At 49.5% G+C, this 21629-nt stretch overlaps 2 protein-coding genes across 9 annotated transcripts in view; one reads left to right on the top strand and one right to left on the bottom strand.

Annotated features, from left to right (window-relative positions):
- LOC124980877 (CMRF35-like molecule 1) overlaps window positions 1-21629 on the bottom strand; it is a 147271-nt gene that overhangs the window by 96496 nt on the left and 29146 nt on the right. For 2 of the 8 annotated variants that reach the window (XM_047546897.1, XM_047546893.1), the window contains exons 2-7: window positions 19141-19482; window positions 17802-17913; window positions 15439-15551; window positions 14428-14494; window positions 14002-14145; window positions 12056-13564 (exon numbers count right to left, since the gene is read on the bottom strand). The exons of 4 other annotated variants lie outside the window; for them this stretch is intronic. In XM_047546897.1, the coding sequence (XP_047402853.1) occupies window positions 13318-13564; window positions 14002-14145; window positions 14428-14494; window positions 15439-15551; window positions 17802-17913; window positions 19141-19249 (792 nt within the window). In that variant the 5' untranslated portion in view covers window positions 19250-19482 and the 3' untranslated portion in view covers window positions 12056-13317. Of the gene's footprint in view, window positions 1-12055; window positions 13565-14001; window positions 14146-14427; window positions 14495-15438; window positions 15552-17801; window positions 17914-19140; window positions 19483-21629 lie in introns of those variants that run through there. 2 more of the 8 variants (XM_047546896.1, XM_047546902.1) reach the window with 2 other exon arrangements.
- The window catches only part of Rab37 (RAB37, member RAS oncogene family), a 53210-nt gene that overhangs the window by 5258 nt on the left and 26323 nt on the right, over window positions 1-21629 (top strand). The gene's annotated exons all lie outside the window — the stretch shown is intronic.

The following is a 21629-nucleotide window of genomic DNA, read 5'->3' as shown; positions in this document are numbered from 1 at the left end:
AGGCTTTTCCTCCCCTGAGAATTCTTCCCTTTAACCTAAGAGTCCCAGGGGCTTCTTGCAAGCAAATCTCTGAGACGCACCAGTGTTGAGGAGCCAATGTTTTCTCTTACAAGCTGGTTGGGGAAAGGCTGTGACTTCCTTCATTTTCAGAGCAGGAAACCCAGCTCTGCTGGAAGTAAACAGCCAGAGGTGAATGCCAGGCTGGGGATTGTTGAATGGACACTTGAAGTGGCTCTAAACTTATCCCTACAGGCTCCTTGCTTCCTTGCTCACCCTCCTCAGGCAAGAGAAACTCCCCAGGGAAGCAGGTTTAAAGGGAGCTCATAGCTCCTTTGCCAATGTGCAGAGTGATGGGGGTTGCAGTTCTCCAGCAGGGATCAGGCCTGGACCCTCCTCCTATCCACCAACCAGAGGTTTCCTGGGCCAAGCTGTGAGCTGCCTGCAGCAAACAATGGATCTAGAGACCTTAAGCCCTAAGTCATGGCACCAATCAGTCTGCCCAAGACTCAGCCTGCTCCTGAAGGTGGTGAGGTTCTCAGGGACAATGGAACTGCAGAGACAATCAGAGCTCAAGAATTCCCATTGCCAAGTCCCTATTTCCCTGATTTTGATGCCAAAGTCTGCTCCTGCCCTTCTTATTCATGTTGCTGATTATCAGTGGAGAGTTCCTACCCATCAACATGAGGATGTTATTTAATAATCTGGAACTCTGCAAATGTCACTGGTATGCTTTTAGGTATCTTGAACCAGGTTGCATTTGAGCTCGTATTTCCTCTTGCTTTCTAGTCCTCTGCCCCTGGTCACCATGCACACACCTCTTCTCCTAAGCTGTGGGCAGGGCCAGTGACACTGCATTCCTGTTGTGTCTCTCCTTATCCTTTGTTGTGAACCTTTTAAAAGCAAAGCAAACCACAAACTTTTCCCCTCCTGTTCTTCCTCCTTCCTCTGTTTGAATTTTGCATGCACACCACTCCCTGGTAATTCTGTTTACTAAAAAGCAGATCCTCCCTGTAATCAGAGCAATACCCCAGGGGACAGTCAGGAAAAGGTAGCCCCTGCCTCTTCCAGCCCCTCCCAAAGCTTGCATTGAGCAGCCAGGTGACCTTTGCAAGGAAATGAAGCTGCTGGTATAGACTCAGTCCCAAAGAGGAACCCCCCTTCAACTCCTCAGGAATCCCCTCCATAGGCGATAGCCCCACGCCTAGGTAGCCTGATTCTTTCTCCCTCTCTGGGTCCCTTCTCTGATTTTGTTAGCTTATGAACTGAGGAGTATTAAAATCACCCTCTGCACTATAGTCTAGAGGGACGCGATAAGATTAAAAATTGTTAACAAGAAATGATAAAAATAAACACAGACTTCATTTGTGCACTTTACAGTTTACAAGAGACTTTAAGCAATGACACTTTGCTTACCACATGCTCTTTCCAGTTGACCTTATTATTAAGTCTGTATTAAAGAGGGCAAATGGAGAGCAGATGGAAAAAAATAGTTACTCACCCCAGCCACCCTTGACACTGTGGAAATCCAAATCATTACGGCAGACCCTTACATAGCCCTGACATGCCAGGAACTTTTCTAAGCAGTTTCAGCCATTAACTCATTGAATCCTCCAATAACCCTATTTTAATCTTATTTTATGGATGAGCAAATGGAAGCAGAGACGTTAATAAACTTGTCTAAGGTCAGATCCAAGCCAGATGGAAAAGCCGGGGGGCGGGGGTAGAGTTAGGACAGGACCCGGGTTTTGTTGAGAGGGTCACATGGTCAGCAACTCAGTGTGGAGCCTTCAGCTCTGTAGATCAGTTTTGCTCACTCACCCAAGAGGCAGGCAGGCTTGTGTTAATTAGACTCACAAGACTCCCGTGTTGACCTACATGCCGAGCCACGTTATAATCAAGGGATTGTTTGCCAAGCATGAAACCCAGGGAAAAGGAGGCTTGGGGGTTTCAATATGCAATGCTATCTGGCTCACAGGGCTTGCTAGCTGCTTATGCTACAGGGCAGCCTCAATCTATGCAGCCCCTCCCTTTGGGTCCTTTGACCCCAGGGTCACCAGCTAACTCCTCTGTCTCCCTCAACTGTGCTTAAGAGTGACATGCTTTGGGAAAGCATTCCATCCTTTTCACATTCACCTTTCCTATGTTCCTTTAAGGAGCCACTTGCCTTTGAGCTTGAGAACATCCTGGACTTGATCTGATTATGCAGAGGGAGGAAGCAGGAGGAGGGGTTGCTCCCTCCCTCAGTCACACTGAGAGTTGTCATCTCACATTTCTGCCTCCATCTCAGGGCCTATGTCAGGGCCTTTGGAGTTCGGGTTTCAGAGGAGAGAACACGAAAGAGAAAAAGCAGTGGTTGAGACTATCTCCTTACGTCCCACCACTACCCCCACTCTGCATGGCCCCCTAGACATCTGACATTTTTGGCTGAGAATTCTGAGAATCAAATCAGCAAACATTTGTGGGAACAAGACCCATTCCCCACTTCCAAGCAGGGGAGCCTAGGAAGCTGGCAGATAAGAGGGCTGGCTCAGAAAGAAATGACTCAGCCCAAGTGACACATGACCTTGGTGCCCATGAAGACTCCTAAGAGGTCAAGGACCTCCAACTGCACATGGTGGGAGGCTGGCCCTTGGGAAGCAGGACAAAGGCCTGCAGCTCTCTTAAGGCTGCCAAGTTCTGTGTCCTGACCACACAACTAATCAGGGGCTATAGACCCACAGATCCAATAGGTCAGAATGACTCTGGGTTCCCAGGCAATGATCCCTTCAAGCCCAAAACCAAGGAAGGAAGGGGTTTCTCTGTGCTTCCAAGAAGTGCCTGGAGTAAAGATCTATGGCCCCAGCTTGGCTGAGTCCAGCCCATAGAAGCAAAGTTGGCACCCCTCCCTGAAATCTCCAAAGAGCTGAGCTTAAAACATCCAACCAAACTCAAAGCAAGGGTCCTGACCCCTTGTGACAACAGCTAGGCCCTTGAAAAGAGACTTGGGAAAGACAGAGGCAAGGGCCAGTGAGCTCTGCAGTCACATATGGGACCCTCGCTCTTCCATACTCTGAAAAGGTCTCCACCGGACAGCATGGTACAGCACCACAAAGAGGAAAGAGCAGATTCCCCGACCACCACCTATCTAACCACCGTGTGTCCTGACCGCCACCTGTCCTGTACACTTGCTGGATTCATCATCACCTGTCCTGTCCACTCCCTGTCCTGACCACCTCCTGTCTAGTTCACCGCCTTCCTTGACACTCCCTGCCCAGCTCTCTGATTTTCTTAGAGTAGGAGATAGCTCATTAGCAAAGAAAAAACTATGCTTACAATGTCACTAAAGCTAGCCTATCTCTGCCATTAGCCCCCTGTATGTCACTGCTCATTCCATTCAAATAGCCTTTATTGCCAGGCTCAATGGTAAATACCTGTAATCCCAGCAACTTGGGAGGCTAAGGCAGAAAGATCATAAATTCAAGGCCAGCCTCAGAAACTTAGTGAGACCCTCAGCAACTTACTGAGACCCTGTCTCTAAAAGTAAAAAGGGCTGGAGATGTAACTCAGTGGTAGAGTCCCTGAGTTCAATACCCAGAACCAAAAAATAGATACAATAATAGTACTTTTTAAAACAGCTCTTTATCATTTACAGAACACTTGCACATAAATGATCTCATTTGATTTCCACAGCACTGAGGGTAAACCGTACAGACATTTTTATTGACTGTAAAAGTGAAATTCTCCCGGTCAGGCCCTTTTGCATTTTGCTTGCCAAAACCCAACTCAGACTGATTTAAGTGGGAGAAGGATAATCTTTTGGCTCATATGCTTGAGAAGGCTGGATATGCTACTGATATCTAGCAGCTGTATCCAGTGACTATGTGACATATGTCTCACACTCTGTCTACCAACTTTCTTCCCTCCAGTTTGGCTTGGTTCACAGGTAGGCAACTCCTCATGAGGGCACATGATCACCAGCAGCTCCAGGTAACCAGCCTCAACTAAAGTCCTAGACCTAATGCTCATTGAAGGCAGAAATGATCCTATGTCCATCCCTGAATCAATCACTGTGGAGACTGAAGTGGTCACACGCCCATCCCTGAGCCAGTCACTGTGTCGAGCCGATAGAACAAGATGAATGGTTTAAACTTGAATCCCATGCCTCTGAAGGTGGAACCAGTCCCACCACAGCCCTATGGATTAAGAGCAGAACAAAATGGATTCAAAGAGAAATGGGGGTGGGGGTAGGCTAGTCATGCAAAAACAACAGGTGCCTCATGATACCCTGGGTGAGTCTGGGTGTCAACATTTGAGTGGGGGCGGGGATACTGAGGATTGAACCCAGGGCTGCTTAACCACTGAGCCACATCCCCAGCCCTTTTAATTTTTTTTTATTTTGAGACAGGGTCTCACTAAATTGCTCCAGACCTCACTAAATTACTGAGACTGGCTTCCAACTTGTGATCCTCCTGACTCAACTTCCAGAGTTGTTGGGATTCCAGGAGTGTGCCACCACGCCCACCTCAATATTTTTGAATCTTTAGTAAGCAATAACAAAAAGAAAGTGGACTTGTCACTGTCCAACCTGAACTGGGTTATTTGTGCCCCACATGGGGTATCATATAAGACTGAATAACTGAACTTAAGTTATTAATTACAGGACTTAGGAAATGCACTGATATCACCCTGTAGAGCAGTTGGTTCACGGGGGCTGTGGAGTCATACCTCACCCTATGCTGGCAATAGAAGCTTCCCTGAAAGAAATAGATGATCCAGTTGTCAGGGAAGAGGTCCATTTTGGGCAGGAAGTGGAGTTCAGAATGCAATGAGAGGCAGCCCTTCCTCCACTCTTTGGGACCAGGGTCAGTTGGCACTAGAGATATCTAGATGTTTTCAGCCAGAAGTTAGGACTTGAGCAGCCCAGAGCGACATGAAGCAGGAAGGAAGCAGGCAAGAAAGCCTGCCACAGAAGGCCAGCTGTGTGGGTGTGCACCTGTGCCACAAAGGGACCTACACCTGGCTTACGCCTGACTTAATGCTCTGAGGTCACCATCTTAAAAATCTTGGTGATTTTTGCACAGAGTCCTATATTTTTATTTTGTACTTAGCCCTGTGACTGATATAGCCATTCCTGATGTCAGATAAAAATGCCCCAAGGGTCTGAGCCTGGCTCTGTGTGATCATTTTGGGCTATTTGCTGGGGTGCCTCTCCCTTCCGCTGGCCTCACGCTGTGCCTGGTTTCAGATGTGCCATGAGTAACCAGGGAGGGGTCATCTTGTGCTCTGTGTCAAATGGCATAACTGTGGACAGCCCTCCTCTCCCAGGGCTGACTGTGTGTTCATGGGCAAGGAACATCTGGAACCTCAGAACAGCATCTGCAAGGGTCCCAGGCAGTAGGAAGCGTGGCGTGAGAGGCAGATCACAAAAGGCAGACAGGTGGGGCCCCAGCCTCGAACAGTTCCTTGGAGATAAGTGGCTGGGACGCAGGGCTAAGGAAGAAGTAAACCAGGTTTGTGACTGTGATTTAAGCAATGTACTGACAAGCAGTGAGCTTTTATTGGTGTCGGTGAGCGAATCTTGCATGTTTTAATTACAACATTTGGAAAAGGCAAGGCAAAGGAAAAAGTTACCCATGATGCAACACTCTAAAAGACACATCTATGTGTCCACACACGGAAGATGGACGGACACATGGGTAGACATGCAGATCCAGGAATTTTTGTCACACGCACTTTCCCCTTCGTTCTTTCAATGACTGCATCGTATTCTATTATACAGATGCATTAAAATCCATTGGTTGTTCTGAAATTTTGAAACTTCAAGGTATAGAGAACAGAATAACAACAAAACAGAGAACAGAATAACAACAAAATTACCCATATGCCCATCATACATATTAACTAAATGCTAACATTTTGCCTTAAAACAAAAAACACGAAGGAGCCTTCTGCGGGGCTTGTGTGAGGATGCCCCAGCCCCTGCCCTCCCCCTTAGACAGCGCGATCAGATTCACTCTGAGAGGTGTGGTGGCCCAGCAGGTTACTTTGTGGCTTTGAAACCATAGCCTGGGGGGTCCATTGGTTATTCCGTAGTTCCCCCCTTATCACTGGTTTCAGTTTACCTGTGGTCAACTGTGGTCTGAAATATTGCTACAGTACAAAGAGGAAATTAGATATTTTGAGAGCCACAACCGAAGCTCTGACCCCAGCCCTCATTCTTCCCCATTATCACCTTGCCTCATCCCTCCCCAGACCCCCAGGGTCCTCAGGGGAAAGGAAGTCTTGAACCAGAGGTTCCCCAAGGTCCTTCTCTCACTGACCTCCCAAAATTCTAGCAAAGCCCTAGCGACAACCTCACCCTGGCCCAGGACAAACACCAAGGCAGAATCCATGCCAACAGGGGACCTTCATTCCCAAAGCCAACTCAGGACTCTGCCTCCAGAGCTTGAGGGCCATGCGATGAGTCATGGGTAATTGGGTCTTGGGGCGGAGGAGCCAAGCATCAGGACTCCCCAGGGATTTGCCTCCATCAAAGCCCAGCTGCAGGATAATAAGCCCAAGAAGACCAGCCAAGATTTACAGACAGCAACGCTGGCTGCTGGGGCTGGGACCTCCGGCACTGCACCTCCGCCCTCTTAGTCTTACTGTATCTTCAGATGAAATGCTTTGCCCACTTCTCCACTGCTTCTGCATTCATTTGCCACCCACCACTTTGCAAGACGTTTCCATGCAAGGACACAGGGTCTCCAGGGCTTAGTCCTTCTGCTTTGGGTTTCATTGTTAGTTTTGCAAAGGTTGTGTGAACTTTGCAACTGAGTCACCATCTGAACGCTGCAACTCCTTCCGATCACCAGAGGGCCAGTTCTGGGCCGTGGTCTCAGGCCAGGGGCTGTGATCTGTCACTTCTTCATCTCCAGAAATCCTCGGCACCTTGGTAGAGGGCCATGTTCTTTGTGGGAATTCCACCAAGGAAAGTCAGTGTGGCTACTCCCTGAGTGACAAATTAACCACCAGGTCCTTAAGTAATATGCAAGAACAAATGGTCAATGGCTCACAGTTTTATTTGGGGGTAACAAATAATATTAAAGTAAAAAGAAGCTACAGAAAGTTGTCCGTTGAGTGCAGAGTAACACCCTAACGGGGCAAATCTGGTGACTTTGCAAATTACCATGAAGACCAGAAGAGTGGCCCAGAGGCTGTGATAGACACCAGAGTCATCCTAGGCAAGCACAGTCCTCGTGGAAGAAAACCAACAACACTAAGCCGTTCATCATCAGTGGTATTGTAACATCCCATTTCTTCAGCGGGATGTAGGTGCACTGGGGATTCAGTTTCCTTTACAACCTGGGCTCCCCTATGGATCGATGGTGTGCATCAATATTATAAGATTGCATTTTTTATTGAATAGGCTAGTGGATGATAGGATTGGGGGCAACTGGGTTTGAGGCACAGAAGACAGGGAGGGTGGTGGGAGAGGCACGAGGGAGCCTCTGGGAACTCCACAGAAAACAAGATCACCAGAGGCTCAGGGGAAGCTAGGCTACAACAGCTGGCACGCAGCGGAGAGAAACCACGTCTGGAGAACAGTGTGAACAGGTCAGGGGCGGCCGACCCTCAGTCCACATGTCACGACCAGCCCTAGAGGAAGCATCAGTTATGTGTAGGAAGTGACAGACACAGGGCAGGAACAGATGTTGGCGTGGAGGTACCGACTGCCCTTTCTTGGGGAACGCTATCTAAGGTGATGAGACCTGGGGTGTCCAAGGGCCTATCTTTTATGAGAGCAGCGATAATGGATACTTTTGTGGAACTTTCTGAGCCAGTCCCCCACTTATCCAACTTACTAGATTAACCAACTTCACTCCCGTGGTGGACCCTGCTGGCCACGTGCATGTGGCACCCCGCACGCTGAGCACCAGCTCCCTCTTCTCACTTCTGCCCGCTCATTTCTCCTCTCACCTGTTGACATGCACGGATAGCAAGAGTCTGCTGTGTTTGAGCCCACGTGTGTTTGTGTTGGTTGTATACAACTGTAGTTATGTAATTGATAAGATTATAAACAGAAAGGTTATTAACCAACAGAATAAGAGTGTAAAAAAAAAAAAAAAAAAGAGGATTATTCTTTTAACAAAAGTTAAATTGAGCCGGGTACAGTGGCACACTCCTATAATCCCAATGGCTCCAGAGGCTGAGGCAGGAGGATCACAAGTTCAAGGCTAGCTTCAAAAACTTAGCAAGTCTGTTTTAATCTGCTTTTTCACCACTGTGACCAAAAATCCTGATGAGAACAATTTCAGAGGAGACTCGTGGCTTCAGAGGTCTCAGTTCATAGACAGCTGGCTCATTGCTCTGAGCTCAAGGTGAGGCAGAGCCTCATAGCAGAAAGGTGTGGAGAAGGAAAGCAGCTCAGGATATGGCCACCAGGAAGCACAGAGAGATTTCATCAAAGAAAAAATGCAAACCCCAAAAGCACACCCCCAGTGACCCACCTCCTCCAGTCACACCCTACCTGCCTACAACTACCACCCAGTTAACCGTATCAGTGGATTAATGCACTGATTTGGTTAAAGCTCTCCCAACCCAATCTTTTCACCTCTGAACTTGCTTGCATTGTCTTACACATGAGCTTTTGGAAGACATCTCATATTTAAACCATAGTCCCTGTCTCAAAATAAAAGGGCTAGGGGGTGTAGCTCAGTGGTAGAGTGCCCTTGGGTTCCATTCCTCATACCAAAAAAAAAAAATGCTCTGAAAAGAGTCAGTATAAAATCCTGTGATTTTAAGAAATGCTGTCAAATTAGGAATGGATAAGGGAACCATAAAATATTGATAGAAACTAAAAGTGAAAAGAGATTTTACAATGAGATTGCATCAGAAATAGCTCGAGTTTCTTGCTTCATATTAAGGAAACCAAAATTCCAGGACAACACAATATGTGTTATGCAGGACGAACAAAGGGCCTTTCACCAGACCCAGAAGAAAAGAAAAGGCCTTAGGTCTACACCAACATGCCAGCAGATTACTACAATTAGATATTTTGAATCAAAATAAAACATTTGAAGAAAGGATCTATCCCTTTGTGATGCCCTGGTTTAACCAACATTTTCAAAGAATTGACCCATTACCAATTCCAATAGTACCAGGTCAGAATCTACCTATTGGGTAAAAAAAAAAGAGACAGATGGAGATCACTCCATCTGTCTCTCTCAACCTAAAAAATTGTTACATGAAATCTACTGATTCCACCAGGCAACCCTTCGAAGCCTAAAGTGTCAATAAATTCTGTTTACAAGGTGCCCAGCAAAGGTAGCCCTCAATCAACTTCAGTCTGACATTTATCCTTTTCTTGTATTCTGGAGATCTTTAGTTCCATGTATTTTTTTTTTTTTTAATCTCTCAACTGACTCCAATTTTTAAACATTCAGTCTCCTGGAAGCCAATGATGTGCACACAGTTCTTCAAGGGAGACCATCTAAACCCTCCAATTTTTATCAAGTGGAATCTTTAAATATTAATAATTCAAAAACCAAAAGAGGGAAACCCCAGCAACTTTAGATGGGCTATAAATAATTCGGCACTCAATCAGAACGGAGTACTTCAATATCCTGGAGCTTGTTTTAACAGAATGTACTTTCCTGGAAACTGTACAGCAAAATAGTAAATGTCACCCTCACTCAGACCAGAGGAACCATATCCAAATTCTCTGCCTTGCAATAAAGGTGTTGGCCAGTCCCACAAAATGTCATGGCAAAATCTTTATGGAGCAGCAGGATATGGCTGAGACAATACCCAGACATGAATCTGTAAACATTATGAAATAGTTTCCTTTCCAATTTCTTGCCTGGGTTTGCCTCCCTTCCCCTACCCCAACTTCCCCTGCAGTCTCCGAGCTCATAGAACAAGCTTGAACAAATGCGTCAGTTTTTCTAAGCTGATTTACCCCTCCTCATCTCCGCCAGGCTGCCGAACCTTCTCCAGCCCATGTTCATTTGTCCAGATAAAGACAGAGCACCACGTTCCAGCCAAGCCAAACTGAGCTAAATTCTAGTTTTTCCCTGTGTTTCTATATTTGCATTATGGCAGTAATGTTCACTAAATCTGTGATCATGGACCATCAGAAAATATGAACTCCTTACCATCCAACATGAGTATGTACCTATAACACTGTTTGGTGCAGGATGCTTGATATAAAGTGAAAAATAAAGTCACTTTGTACGCAACAGTTAAAATGTTCCAGGGATGCAGTGACTGGAGGCTTTATTATGACTTTTATTCTTATTTCAAGCTCCCTCTACTTTTGCTCTGCTTTGAACTTTTCCATTTAAAGTTCTCCCTATAGGTACTTCTTGCTCTGAAAATCTTTAAACAGCCTGGGTAAAAAACTAGTCTCTGGGCTGGGGTTATGGCTCAGTGGCAGAGCACTTGCCTAGCATGTGTGAGGCACTGGGTTCAATCCTCAGCACCACATTAAAAATAAATAAATAAAATAAAGGTATTGTGTCCATCCACAACTAAAAAAATTAAAATAAAAAATAAAACAGTCTCTTGGGGCTGGTTTGTGGCTCAGTGGTAGAGCGCTTGCCTAGCATTTGTGAGGCACTGGGTTCGATCCTTAGCACCACATAAAAATAAAGTTACTGTGTCCCTCTACGACTAAAAAAAAAAAATTTTTTTTAAGTCTCACAGCCAGGCATGATGATGCATGCCTGTAATCCAGTGACTCAGGAGACTGAGGCAGAAGGCTCCTGAGTTCAAGGCCAGCCTCAGCAACTAAACCAGACCTGTCTCAAAGGCAAAGAAAAAAGTCTCACTCTGACCCAGCCAGCTCAAGAGCAGTCAAGCTTCTTAGGTTCTACAAATTCCCCTAAGGATGGAAAAGCTCTTAAGATTCCAGAGAATCATCTTTGGAGCACTGAATGCAGGAGTCAGCCACCAAGGCCACCTGCCCCAGGTGCACTCAGGGTAGCAGCTGTGAATAGTCGGGCAAACCCCAGGACATGCTATCATGACCCCCGTGCCTGCTGGGTTCTTACCTGTGGTCCACAGGTTCGGCTCATCCTTTCTTCTCAAGCCATCGCGCCTCTCCCTGACACCACAGCCCCAGCGCCCACCAAAATCAATGCAAGTGAAGAAACAAGACTCCGGTCAGAGGGCATCATGACCCCTCACCTCTCTGCAGATTTCCAGGAGGGGAGAAAGTCTCCACTGTACACTTCTGGGAAGTTGGTCCTGAAATTCCCTGGGTTGCTTGGCCAGGAATCTCTTTCTAGAATGGTGGACACTGATGGACACTCCTGGGAGCTTGCCCTGTGATCCCCAGTCTGAACCATCTGTATTATTTCCTCAGATCAACATTTGAGAACCAGCCTCATGCCAGACACGAGCTAAGCAGGGGTGACACGGGAACAAATGAGATAGTCCCCTCTTCAGGCAGCACACAGACCACATAAAGAAATTTCACCAAGCACGTGCTACGAAGGAAACAAAACAGGGCAGTGAGACAAAGGGATCTGGGGTGGGCTGCAGGGACCTTTGCCCTGAGTGTGATCAGGGAAGGACCCCTTGAGAGGTGACATTGAAGCTGAAATGTGATGATGAAATGGAGCTAACTATTCACAGGTTTGCAGGAAGAATACTCCAGAAAGAAGGAACCACAAGCACCAGTGCCCTGAGAAGGGAGAAAACCCTTTCTTTGTGTCAGTTTTCCATCACTGTGACAAAACACCTGAGATAATCAACTTATAAGGAGGAAAGATTTATCTTGACTCGTGATTTCAGTTCATGATGCTTGACCCAGTTGCCTTTGGGCCTGTGGCCAGGCAGAAGGTCATGACAGGGAGCATGTAGCAGAGCAAAACTGCTCACCTCCTGGTAGTCGGGAAGACAGAGGGAGAGGAGGGGCCGAGAGCCCTGCAGGGACACACCCCCAGCCATCTCCTGCACCCACAGGCCCCACCTTCTGAAGACTGCACCAGCTCCAAGAGCTCCATCCACTGGGGCCAAGCCTTCAGCACACGGCCTCTGGGGGATGTTTCAGGTCATAGTGTCTTGTTAGAAGGACAGAAGAAAGGCTGGTGCAGCTGGAGCAGAGCAGGGGAGAGGGAGAGTGGATGGAGATGGAGCCCAGAGGCCAGGCAGGGGTGGATTCCCTGCCCCTTAAGGCCTGAGGAAGGTCCTAAGCAAGGGGTAATCAGCTCTGTGCTTTGAAAAGATCATTCTAGCTGCTCTCAGAACAGACTCAGAGGCAGAGAATGAAAGAGGGAGAACAGGCAGGAGATGGGATGGAGGCCTGCACTGGGCTGGGAACCATGGACCTGATGAGACACCATGGGATTCAGGACATATTCTGGAGAGAGGGCAGCCAGGATCGTAGAAAAAGGGTAATAAGTCCAACACCTGTAAATACTCGCTGCCCCTGATTGTGAGAATGGGTACACACACACACACACACACACACACACACACACACACCATCTTTCTTACACAGACAGGGCAAGGTAGTGGTTCAAACTCCAGAACCAAAGTCCAATTCACACACCTACCAACTGTAAAACTTGAGGCAAGTTGCTGAGCCTATCTATACCTTGGTTTTCTCCTCTGTAAATGACAGAAGCACCCTGTGGGGATTAAACTAGTTACTATATGTGAAACATGTAAGGAAAAGCACCTGCCACAGAGTATCCCACTGCTATTATATCAGATTACTACAAATTTAGTGGCTTAACTTTAAACAATACAGATTTATTCTCTTACAGTTTTGGAGGCCGGAAGTACAAAGTCAGTTCCGCCAACTGAGCCAAGGTGCTGGGGGCTGGCTCCTGTGGAGGCTCCAGGAGAGAACTGGTGCCTTGCCAGGTTCTGGGGCTGCAGCCTTCTTGACTCCTGGCCACACTGCTCCAACCTCCACTTCTGGGGGCACTTTGCCTTCTCCCTTTATGACTTCCTTGCCTCCTGCTTAGGAAACCCTTGTGATTATATTTTGGGCCCTCCTGAATAATCCAGAATAATCTCTCCACCTCAAATTCCATAGCTTAATCTCATGCACAGCATCTTTTGCCATAAAAGGTACATTCACAGGTTCTGGGAATTAGGTTGTGGACATCTTTGGGGGCTATTATTCTGTCCCCCTGTACACAGTAAGCAATAAATAAAGGTTAATTACCATTATTATCATCATTATCATTCCCATGGTAGCCCCAGAGCATCTCCCCAGCCCCCTCCCAATCTGTGTGGGAGAGGAAGGAATGCAGAGAGGCTACTAATTCCCCAAAGCCCCCTGCGGCGGGGCCCTGAACCCAGGCCAGACCTGCAGCCCATGGCGGCTGATCAGGCAGAGCCTCAGCCACTGGTTGATCCTGGTCGGGGAGCTGGGGCAGAAAGCAGATGAGCAAGAACACCAGAGGCCTCGTGCAGGGCCCAAGGAGGAGGCCACCAGCGCAGGCTAAGGCCTCCTGATGCTGCTGTATTCTGTGGGCTCCTTCTGATCTCTGCTGGGAAGGTGGCCGGTGTTGCTGTAGGTTGGCTCCTGATCCGAGACGTCCAAAGACAGAGAAGCATAAGAAATTTCCTCCCTTGGAAAGGGAGCCTGCAATACAGATGGTCAGGAGGTCTGAGTGGCTGGCAGACTGGGACAGAGGAACCTTGGAGAAGGCCCATGCAGGACGCAAGCTTCTCAAGTTCACTCCACACCCTCCAGCTTCCCTCTGCCCTGCCAGGCTCCCCGAAGGAGCTTGAGCCACAACACAACAAACTCCCACCTCTGCCCAGGGCAGCCTATGGCATCCTGAGCCATGTGGCCTCTCTACCTCTCTCCTGCCCATGTGAGGACCACATTAGGTCTCCCTGGTCTCTTCTAAAGCCTGAGGGAGCGCTCCTCAGGCAAATCCCGCAATGACGATGGCCCTGTCCAACCCACTCTCCACTGCTGTGCCCACGTGGGTGCAAGAAAACCCACCCTCAAAGTTGGAGACAACAAAATGCCTGCCCCTCCCAGCCCCGTGGAAGTCCCCATGAAGGACACACCATGGTGACATATTCCACTTCAGCCTGGTCAGCCTGGGCAGAGGTTTTGGTAGAGGCCTTTTTCCGGGAGGAGCCCGGGGAGGATCTGGGCTGCTGCAGGGACAGGTTGGCATAGCAGAGGTCCTCCTCCAGGGGCTGCAGCACCTGGGAAAGGGAACGCAGGCTGGAGTCACCTGGGCAGCCTATGGGCACAGGTTCCTATTGCACGGAGGGACACAAGCCTCTCGCTTCCCCATGACTCCCGACCAGCCTCTGTGTGCCCCCACTTTTCCATCCCCTTTGCCCCCCCAGGCCTCCTCCCCTCTGGATGCCTCTCATCCTCCCGGGCCCTGCAGGGGCCAAGGATGCATGTGTGCTTCAGTACGTGGGGTCCTGGAAGTTGGGAAACAGGAGAGAGGAACTGGCTGGTCTCAGGGACTCTCTTACCTGCTCTGGCGACAGCCCCGCATCTGAAAGGTAAAACAATCTGGAATCAGAAGGCCCATCCCTGAGGCTGACAGAGGCCCCGGCACAGAGAAGAGAAAGGTGAGGGGAAGGGGTGAATGAGGCCCAGGTTTAGAGACAGGAGATGCAGCTCTAATTCTGCCTCCTCAGGTGGCACACTCGGTGACATTGGTCACATCCCCTCTGAGCTTCCATTTGCCATCTGAAAAAGAGGAAGACCCCAGCCACTGGGTCCCCACATCAGAGAACAGCACCCTCAACGGTTCAGGTGGCCTTAGCAGCCAGCCTTTGGCTTCCCTGGACTTCACTTTCTTTCTGCAAAATTCCAGGCCCAGCTTGTCACTTCTGCCACAAGTTCTGCCTACACCTCCACCATTCCTCTGCTTCATGTGTGCTTCCGGGTCAGCTCAAAGTTGTGCCTGCCTCCCGCAGCTACCAGACTACGATCGCTCCTCCTGCTTGTTTGTCCCAGTGAATTTGTTAGTCTCTGGGTGGGCTGTGGGTCACTGGGCAGCTGGAGGGTTGGCCCTGCCTGGCAGGCAAGTGTTCAGCCAGGGACAGAATCACTCTCCAAGCTGCCCCCTGGCTGGGTCAGCACAGTGGGGATGGGTTTCCAGGGGTGGGCTGGTTCCTCCCCCATCATCACCCCCAGCCCCTCTGGCCCAGAGAAAGAAGAAAGGGTTTTCCCCATTCTTAGATTCAGATATCTAGAGGCTGAGGTGGAGTTAAGAATGAGGCGTGGCTGACACATTCAGGAGAAAAGGCGGTGAGCCCTCCCACCAGACAGACAGACAGACTCCCAGGATGGGCAGGCTTGGTGAGAGCCCGGGCCCAAGCATTCTGAGAAGTAGCCCGACACGTGAGAATGTGGAAGTAAAGCCAGACGGGAACAGGGCTGGTGGAGGCCAGGCCTCATGACCGCTGAGCAAAGGCTCCTGGGCTGGCATCCGCCCACAGCCCCACCGCCCAGCCCCAACCCCACCAGCCTCTCACCTTTCTTCTGTCGCTTCACTATCCTCCAAGCCAGGAGTGAGGCTGCCATCAGGAGAAGCAGCAGCACAGCAAAGATGAGCGGGAGGAGGGTGCTGAGCTCGGTGAAGGGGTGCCTGGGAATGACAGGGGAGGCCGTGCACCCAGGCTCGCCTGCCCCTCGAGCCCTCTCCCCGCCCAAGTGGAGGGAGGGCTGCACACCTCACAGCCTCAGGACTGTGGTTCACAGCCAGGGAACCCACGCTCCTGGGTGCCCTCAGAGATGTTTTTTAAAATGGAGAGGAGACCTCCACAGGTAGGGTCGGTGTGTCTGGAGACTCAGCAGAAATCACCTGGCCATGGGCTCCCGCCGGGTCTCCCTGCTTCTATGTCTCTCTACTAGACTGAACAACGTCCCCCCAAAATTTGTGACCACCTTGAGCCTGTGAAGGTGACCTGTTTGGAAGTAGGGTCTTTGCCAATGTGACCAAGGTAAGACGAAGTCAGAGACTGGGTAGGGTGGGCCCTGAGCCAATGCCTGTCATCGAATGAGAGAAATTCAGACATAGACACACACAGGGAGGAGCCAGGTGACCACAGAAGCAGAGGCTGAACTGATGCAGCTACAAGCCAAGAAGTCCCAAGGTTGCCGACGACCCCCGGAAGCTGGAAGAAAGCCATGAGACAGACCGCCCTTCGCTACTCAGCATGTGACCGTATTTGGAGATAGGGTCCTTAAGGAGGCAATTAAAGCCAGGCACAGTGGCACATGCCTATAATCCCAGTGACTCAGAAACTGAGACAGGAGGATTGCAAGATTAAGGACAGCCTCTGCAAATTAGCAAGATCCTGTCTCAAATTTAAAAAAAAAAAAAAAAGGAAGAAATAATTAAAGTTAAAGAGGTCATTGATGTGGGCCCTAATCCAGTGTAACTAAGAAGAAATTAGGATATAGAAATACAAAAAAGGGAGACCACGTGAAGACCCCAGAGGAAGATGGCCGTCTACAAGCAAAGGCAGGAAGAAACCAGCCCTGCTGATACCTTGAACTTGGACACCTGGCCCCAGAATTGTGAGGAAAATAAATTTGTTACTTAAGTCACCAAGCCCATGGTACCTGTTAGAGCGGCCCTCGTGGCTCATACAGGGACCCTCTCGTTCATCTTTGAATTCACAGAAGTATGAAGATAAATGTATCAATTAATCATATCAACTTTAATTGGTTACATGAATTATCTTGAAACAGAAGAACCCTGAGGGCAGATCCCTAGACTCTTTTGTTCATTCTTGTCCCCTCGTGTTCCTCAAAAGAGCGGCAGGCGTGAATGGACACTCAGTAGCTGTTTGTTGACTAAATAAACAAATTATCCATCTCATGCTGATCCAAGGCTCCAAGTGGTGCTTACATAAAGCTTTGATTAACAAGATGAGGACTCCTAGGCTGTTCTTATTAAAAGCAGTTTGATAGGGGGAAAAAATCCTCAAAACAGAGGGCAAATGGGAGAGAGGGAGGAGAAGGGGTCCCTATTGGTAGAAAGATTGGAGATGTCCCATAGAGATTTTGTGACAAAACCCCAGCAGTAGAAGACCTTGGCAGATCTAAAAAATAGCTACAAGGTTGAAAAGGGTCAAGATAAGCCAAAAGAGGAAATTAAAGAGGGCTCTCGGCTTCTTGAAAGCTCTTTGACTACGGATGGCTGGGCAAGGCACTTAGAAGCATGAACCACACTTTTTTTTGCGGGGAGAGCAGGTATTGAACCCAGGGGTGCTCTATGGCTGAGTCACATCCCCAGTCCTTTTTATTTTTTATTTAGAGACAGGGTCTCTCTAAGTTGCTTAAGATCTTGCTAAGTTGCTGAGGCTGACTTTGAACTTGTGATCCTCCTGCCTCAGCCTCCTGGGCCACTGGGATGACAGGTGTGAGCCACCACACCCAGCAGTGCCACTGTTCTGGTAGTTAGAGGAACCAGAGGGGAAACAGGACTTCCCCAAGCCTTCCTCAGCCTCCCAGATGGGACACTGGGCCAAGAGCCACCTGAGCCTAAACCTGTGCCCATACGCTGCAGCCACATGGTCCTCACTGACTGCCACTCATTGCTCTCCCCCACCGATTCCACCTCTATGTCCCACACCTGCTGTGTAGAAGAGAATTCAGTAAATATGGGGCACAAGAACAAATGAACCAGTAAATCCGCAGACTGCTCCGCACCAGGATAAGGGCTCCAGGGGCTGAGAGCAAGTGGGAAGGCCCCAGCATCCTCACCCTCACCAAGGAAGTGGAAGGTTAGGATCAGGCTCTGACTGGGGCCTGGGACTTCAAGTTTCCCCCGCTGCAGTAGTCTGGGCCAACCAAGCCACAAGGGTCCTCAGCAACAGAGCCAGCTTACCTGCTGTTCGAGTAGTAGCTGGTCAGAGTCGGGAGGCTGTCGGTGTTTTCGGTGGGGTCTGGTGCTGCATACGTACTGGTGGTGGGGACCGTGGTGGACACTGTAGTTGGTGCTTGGCAAACAAACAGATCACGCATTACTCCTCCTACCAGCCCCCAACCCTGCACCTGGCTCCTAGCCTGCAGGTAGTGTGGTCCCTGCTGGCCGGAGATGCCTGGAGCAGGGCTGTGTGGAGGGCCTAAAGCCTGGACCACTCATTTTCCCCTGACCTCTAGGAGAGGAAGGGTCAGAGGACCCCCAGGATGAGCTTCAGGACAAGGACAACTGGGGCTCAGCTAACATAAACCCCTCTGCTTGTGACGGTGCCTCAGTCAAAGGCTCCCTCTGGCCTTCTCCACTCAGCAAGAACCCAGGACCCTGGTGGGAACTTGTATGGTGACTAACATATACTCTAGATTGAAGACATCTAAGGTCAAGACCAGCCCTGAACAAAATCAGAATGTTCCAGAAGGCCTCCACTTCAGGCAAGTTCTGAAGATTCGATAATGGGATCACCTTCCTCCTGGGCGTTGTCAGGATTCAGAGACAATGCCTGCTCCCTACTGTGCCAGCAAACATGCTCAGAGGTCCCAGGCATGGGCTCTGGTGACTGTGCGGCTCCTTCATGCCCCTAGACCCCTGCCAGCTAGTGTGCCTAAGGGCAGGACCACAGACTCAACAGGAAACGCCTTCAGACCCAGGCCCTGGGACCCTGGTGGAGCCTCCCAGGAGTGCCTGCATTCTGGAGGATTCAGAACCAGACTCATTAAGCCAGAGGCATGAAAGACTCCCAGCAGGACTTCCAGCACCAGGAGAGCAGCAGTCTGTGAGGCCTTGCCAGGCCTTGGGGTTCTGAGCAGCAGCACTCTGGCTGCCCACGTGGGGCTTCTCTCACCCCAGGGTCGCCCCAGGGTCAGATGCAGAGTGGGGGTGAGAACAGCACCTGTGAAGTCCAGCCCAAAGAGCAGGGCACCCCTGGACACTGAGGTCCCAGGAAAGCAATAGCAGGGGCGTCTCTCCAGACCAAGAGCTGAAACTGGGGACCATCACCTTGACCTTTATTGGCTCAGACTCAGGACTGGGCTATGCAGAGGGAAAAGTGTCTGAGTGGCCTGCTGACTTCCTGCAGGAGGTTCCAGGATCCAGGGGCATCTAAGAGAAGCCCGCCCCTCCCCAATCCCAAGCGTTCACTCAGGATTCTGTGAGACCTGGGGACTCAAGTCCCCTCTGTGAGAGGTCACTCTGAGTAACGGTTAATTCACTTGAGTGGGACCTCGGGGACAAAGCAACACACTCTTACCTGGGTCGACATTCACATTAACTTGAAACCTATAGTCAATTCCAGTCCTCTCAATTGCACACCAGTAAAAGCCAGTGTCTTCTGTCCTGAGGTCCACCATGGTCACCATGAACGTGAGCTTTTCCTGATCATCCCTGATGGACACACGGTCCTTCTTCACCTCCTGCTCTGACCCAGTGGTGATAACAAGGACTCTGCAGGAACTCCACTGAGCTCCTCCACACCAGTACTTGCGGTGGGTCTTCCACTTTGAGGTGTAATTACACTGCACAGTCAGTGAGCCCCGCTCTGGGCCACTCTCAGTCTTTGGACCAGTGACTTCATTCTGAGCAGTGGAGTAGCCTGGAAAACACAAATCCAAGTAGCTGTCACTTCCCACCCCAAGGGCATGGCCAGGGTCCTGCACTGGGAAGAGTTCCCAAATCCAAGTGCATCACGAATTGAGTAGTGGTCAAGGAGGGATCCGCCTTCCAGGAGACAGACCTGCCTACTCTAACATGCCGCTGGGCCGCAGGCTCAGGAAGGTCACTGATGAGCCCAGGACACCTCTCTCAAGAAACCAAATGGCAGCACAGCAAGCATGGCTGTCATTCACCCCTCTCTGCCTCTGATGGCCAATGAACCTATATATTCCAAGGGATGTCCCTTCATGGCCATCTCTGGGTTGTGCTGATCTGAGGGGAGGAAATAGCAGTATCCAGGCCCACAGCACCTGCTGCTGCCTCCACTCAACACCCACATCCCCCAGGGAGGTCCCACTGAAGCCGCCACATCAGGGGGCTGTGCAGGGGCTATTCCTGGGGGTCTCGTGGTCTCCAGAGTTCTGCAGTGAGCCTCCCTGGATGAAAGCCTTGGAAGTGGACCAGAGCTGTGATGCCTGTCGGTCTCCACGTGCTCTGGAACCCACAGCACGCAGCTCCCATCTTCTCCCCTGAATTACCTTGGTGTCTGTCAAATAGCAAATTTATGAGTTATTTATGGGTTTTCTGCCTGCGTTCCATTGAGCTTTTTGTCCATCCTTACACCAATCCCACACCGTCCTGATTACTCTAGCTTCATAGTAAGGCGGCTATTTTAGATGGTGAAGCAGCTCTTCTTAAAATACATGTTCTTCTGATTTATTCTTCCATTTCCTCCACTTCAAAAGATTTGGGATACGATTAAAGGTTTCTTTACAAAAATTATCTTTTTAAGTGGCAAAGGACACTAAGCCATAGCATCAAGGAGACCAAGGAAGAGGAGAGGACCAGGGAAGCGGGGGAGGGCAAGGATCCAGGCACCGCACACCCCATTCTGCTTCAGCCCACCGTCCTTGCAGAAGAAGCGGATTCTGCAATTTCACGTCTTTTCTTTTTCTGAAGTATCCAAAAATCTAGATTTTGTGTGAATACTCTCACTTTTTAAAACCCCAGCTTCATCAGAAATAACAGCGGTCGGGCCCAGGCCACACAGAGTTCTTCCAATGTCACTCAGCTCTCGGCCCTGCACCCCACTGGTCAGGTTCTGCTCTATAACTTTGTCAAATTAGAGATACACTATTTTCACAAGATGAATCTGGCAAATTTCCATTTCTTTTATGTTCTGGAAAGAGAACATACATGGAGCAAAGGAATTTTTGTTCCTTTAGAGCCTTAAAAATTATCTCTGAGCCAGGAGCAGTAGTGCACACCTGTAATCCCAGCAATTTGGGCGACTGAGGTAGGATAATCACAAGTTCAAAGCCAGTCTCAGCAATTTGGCAAGGCCCTAACTAACTCAGTGAGACCCTGTCTCTAAATAAAGTACAAAAAAAGGGGTGGGGGGGGCTAGGGGTGTGGCTCAGTGGTTAAGCATCCCAGGGTTCAATCCCCAGTATCCAAATTAAAAAAAAAATCAATTTGGTGGTTGGCTTTTAACCTAAACTTGGATGAATTTTTTTCTTTTCTTTCCTCCTCTTCTTCTTCCTCCTCCTTCTCTTCCTCCTCCTCCCCCTCCTCCTTCTTCTTCTGTTCTTTCACTTTTTTCTGGTACTGGGCATGGAACCCAGCCTTTTTTACTTTTAATTTTAAAACAGGGTCTAATGAAATAGCCCAGGCTGGTCTCAATTTTGCAATCCTCCTGCCTCAGCCTCCCAAATAGCTGAAATCACAAGCATGGACCACTGTGCCCAATGTCAGCACTTTTTTAAAACACATAAAGAGAGCAGCTGGACATGCAGAAGGGAGGCCATGCCAGCCGTGGGCTTCCCAGTCGCAGCCTGAACACCCGTCCCTCAGATCTGCTAACAACTCTAACAGTCCCTTGGGAACTCGAGAGAGGTGACAATACAAAGCTCCATCAACGATGCATGGTCACAATAGGCCCTGTGACGTTTAGTCTTTGGGTCACCTGCGTTCCATAGCAGCGTGTGTGTATTTGTGCTCACAAGGTCACCCATAGGACGGGCTGGGAGGCCACAGTGGCCCACTCTCCTCCGAGGCTTGACACCCACAACCGTCATGGGGGAGCAG

This window comes from Sciurus carolinensis, chromosome 3 (assembly GCF_902686445.1).
Source record: "Sciurus carolinensis chromosome 3, mSciCar1.2, whole genome shotgun sequence".
NCBI lineage: Eukaryota > Metazoa > Chordata > Mammalia > Rodentia > Sciuridae > Sciurus > Sciurus carolinensis.
The sequence above is the reverse complement of the archived record's forward strand: the minus strand, read 5'-3'. Positions and strand labels throughout refer to the sequence as shown.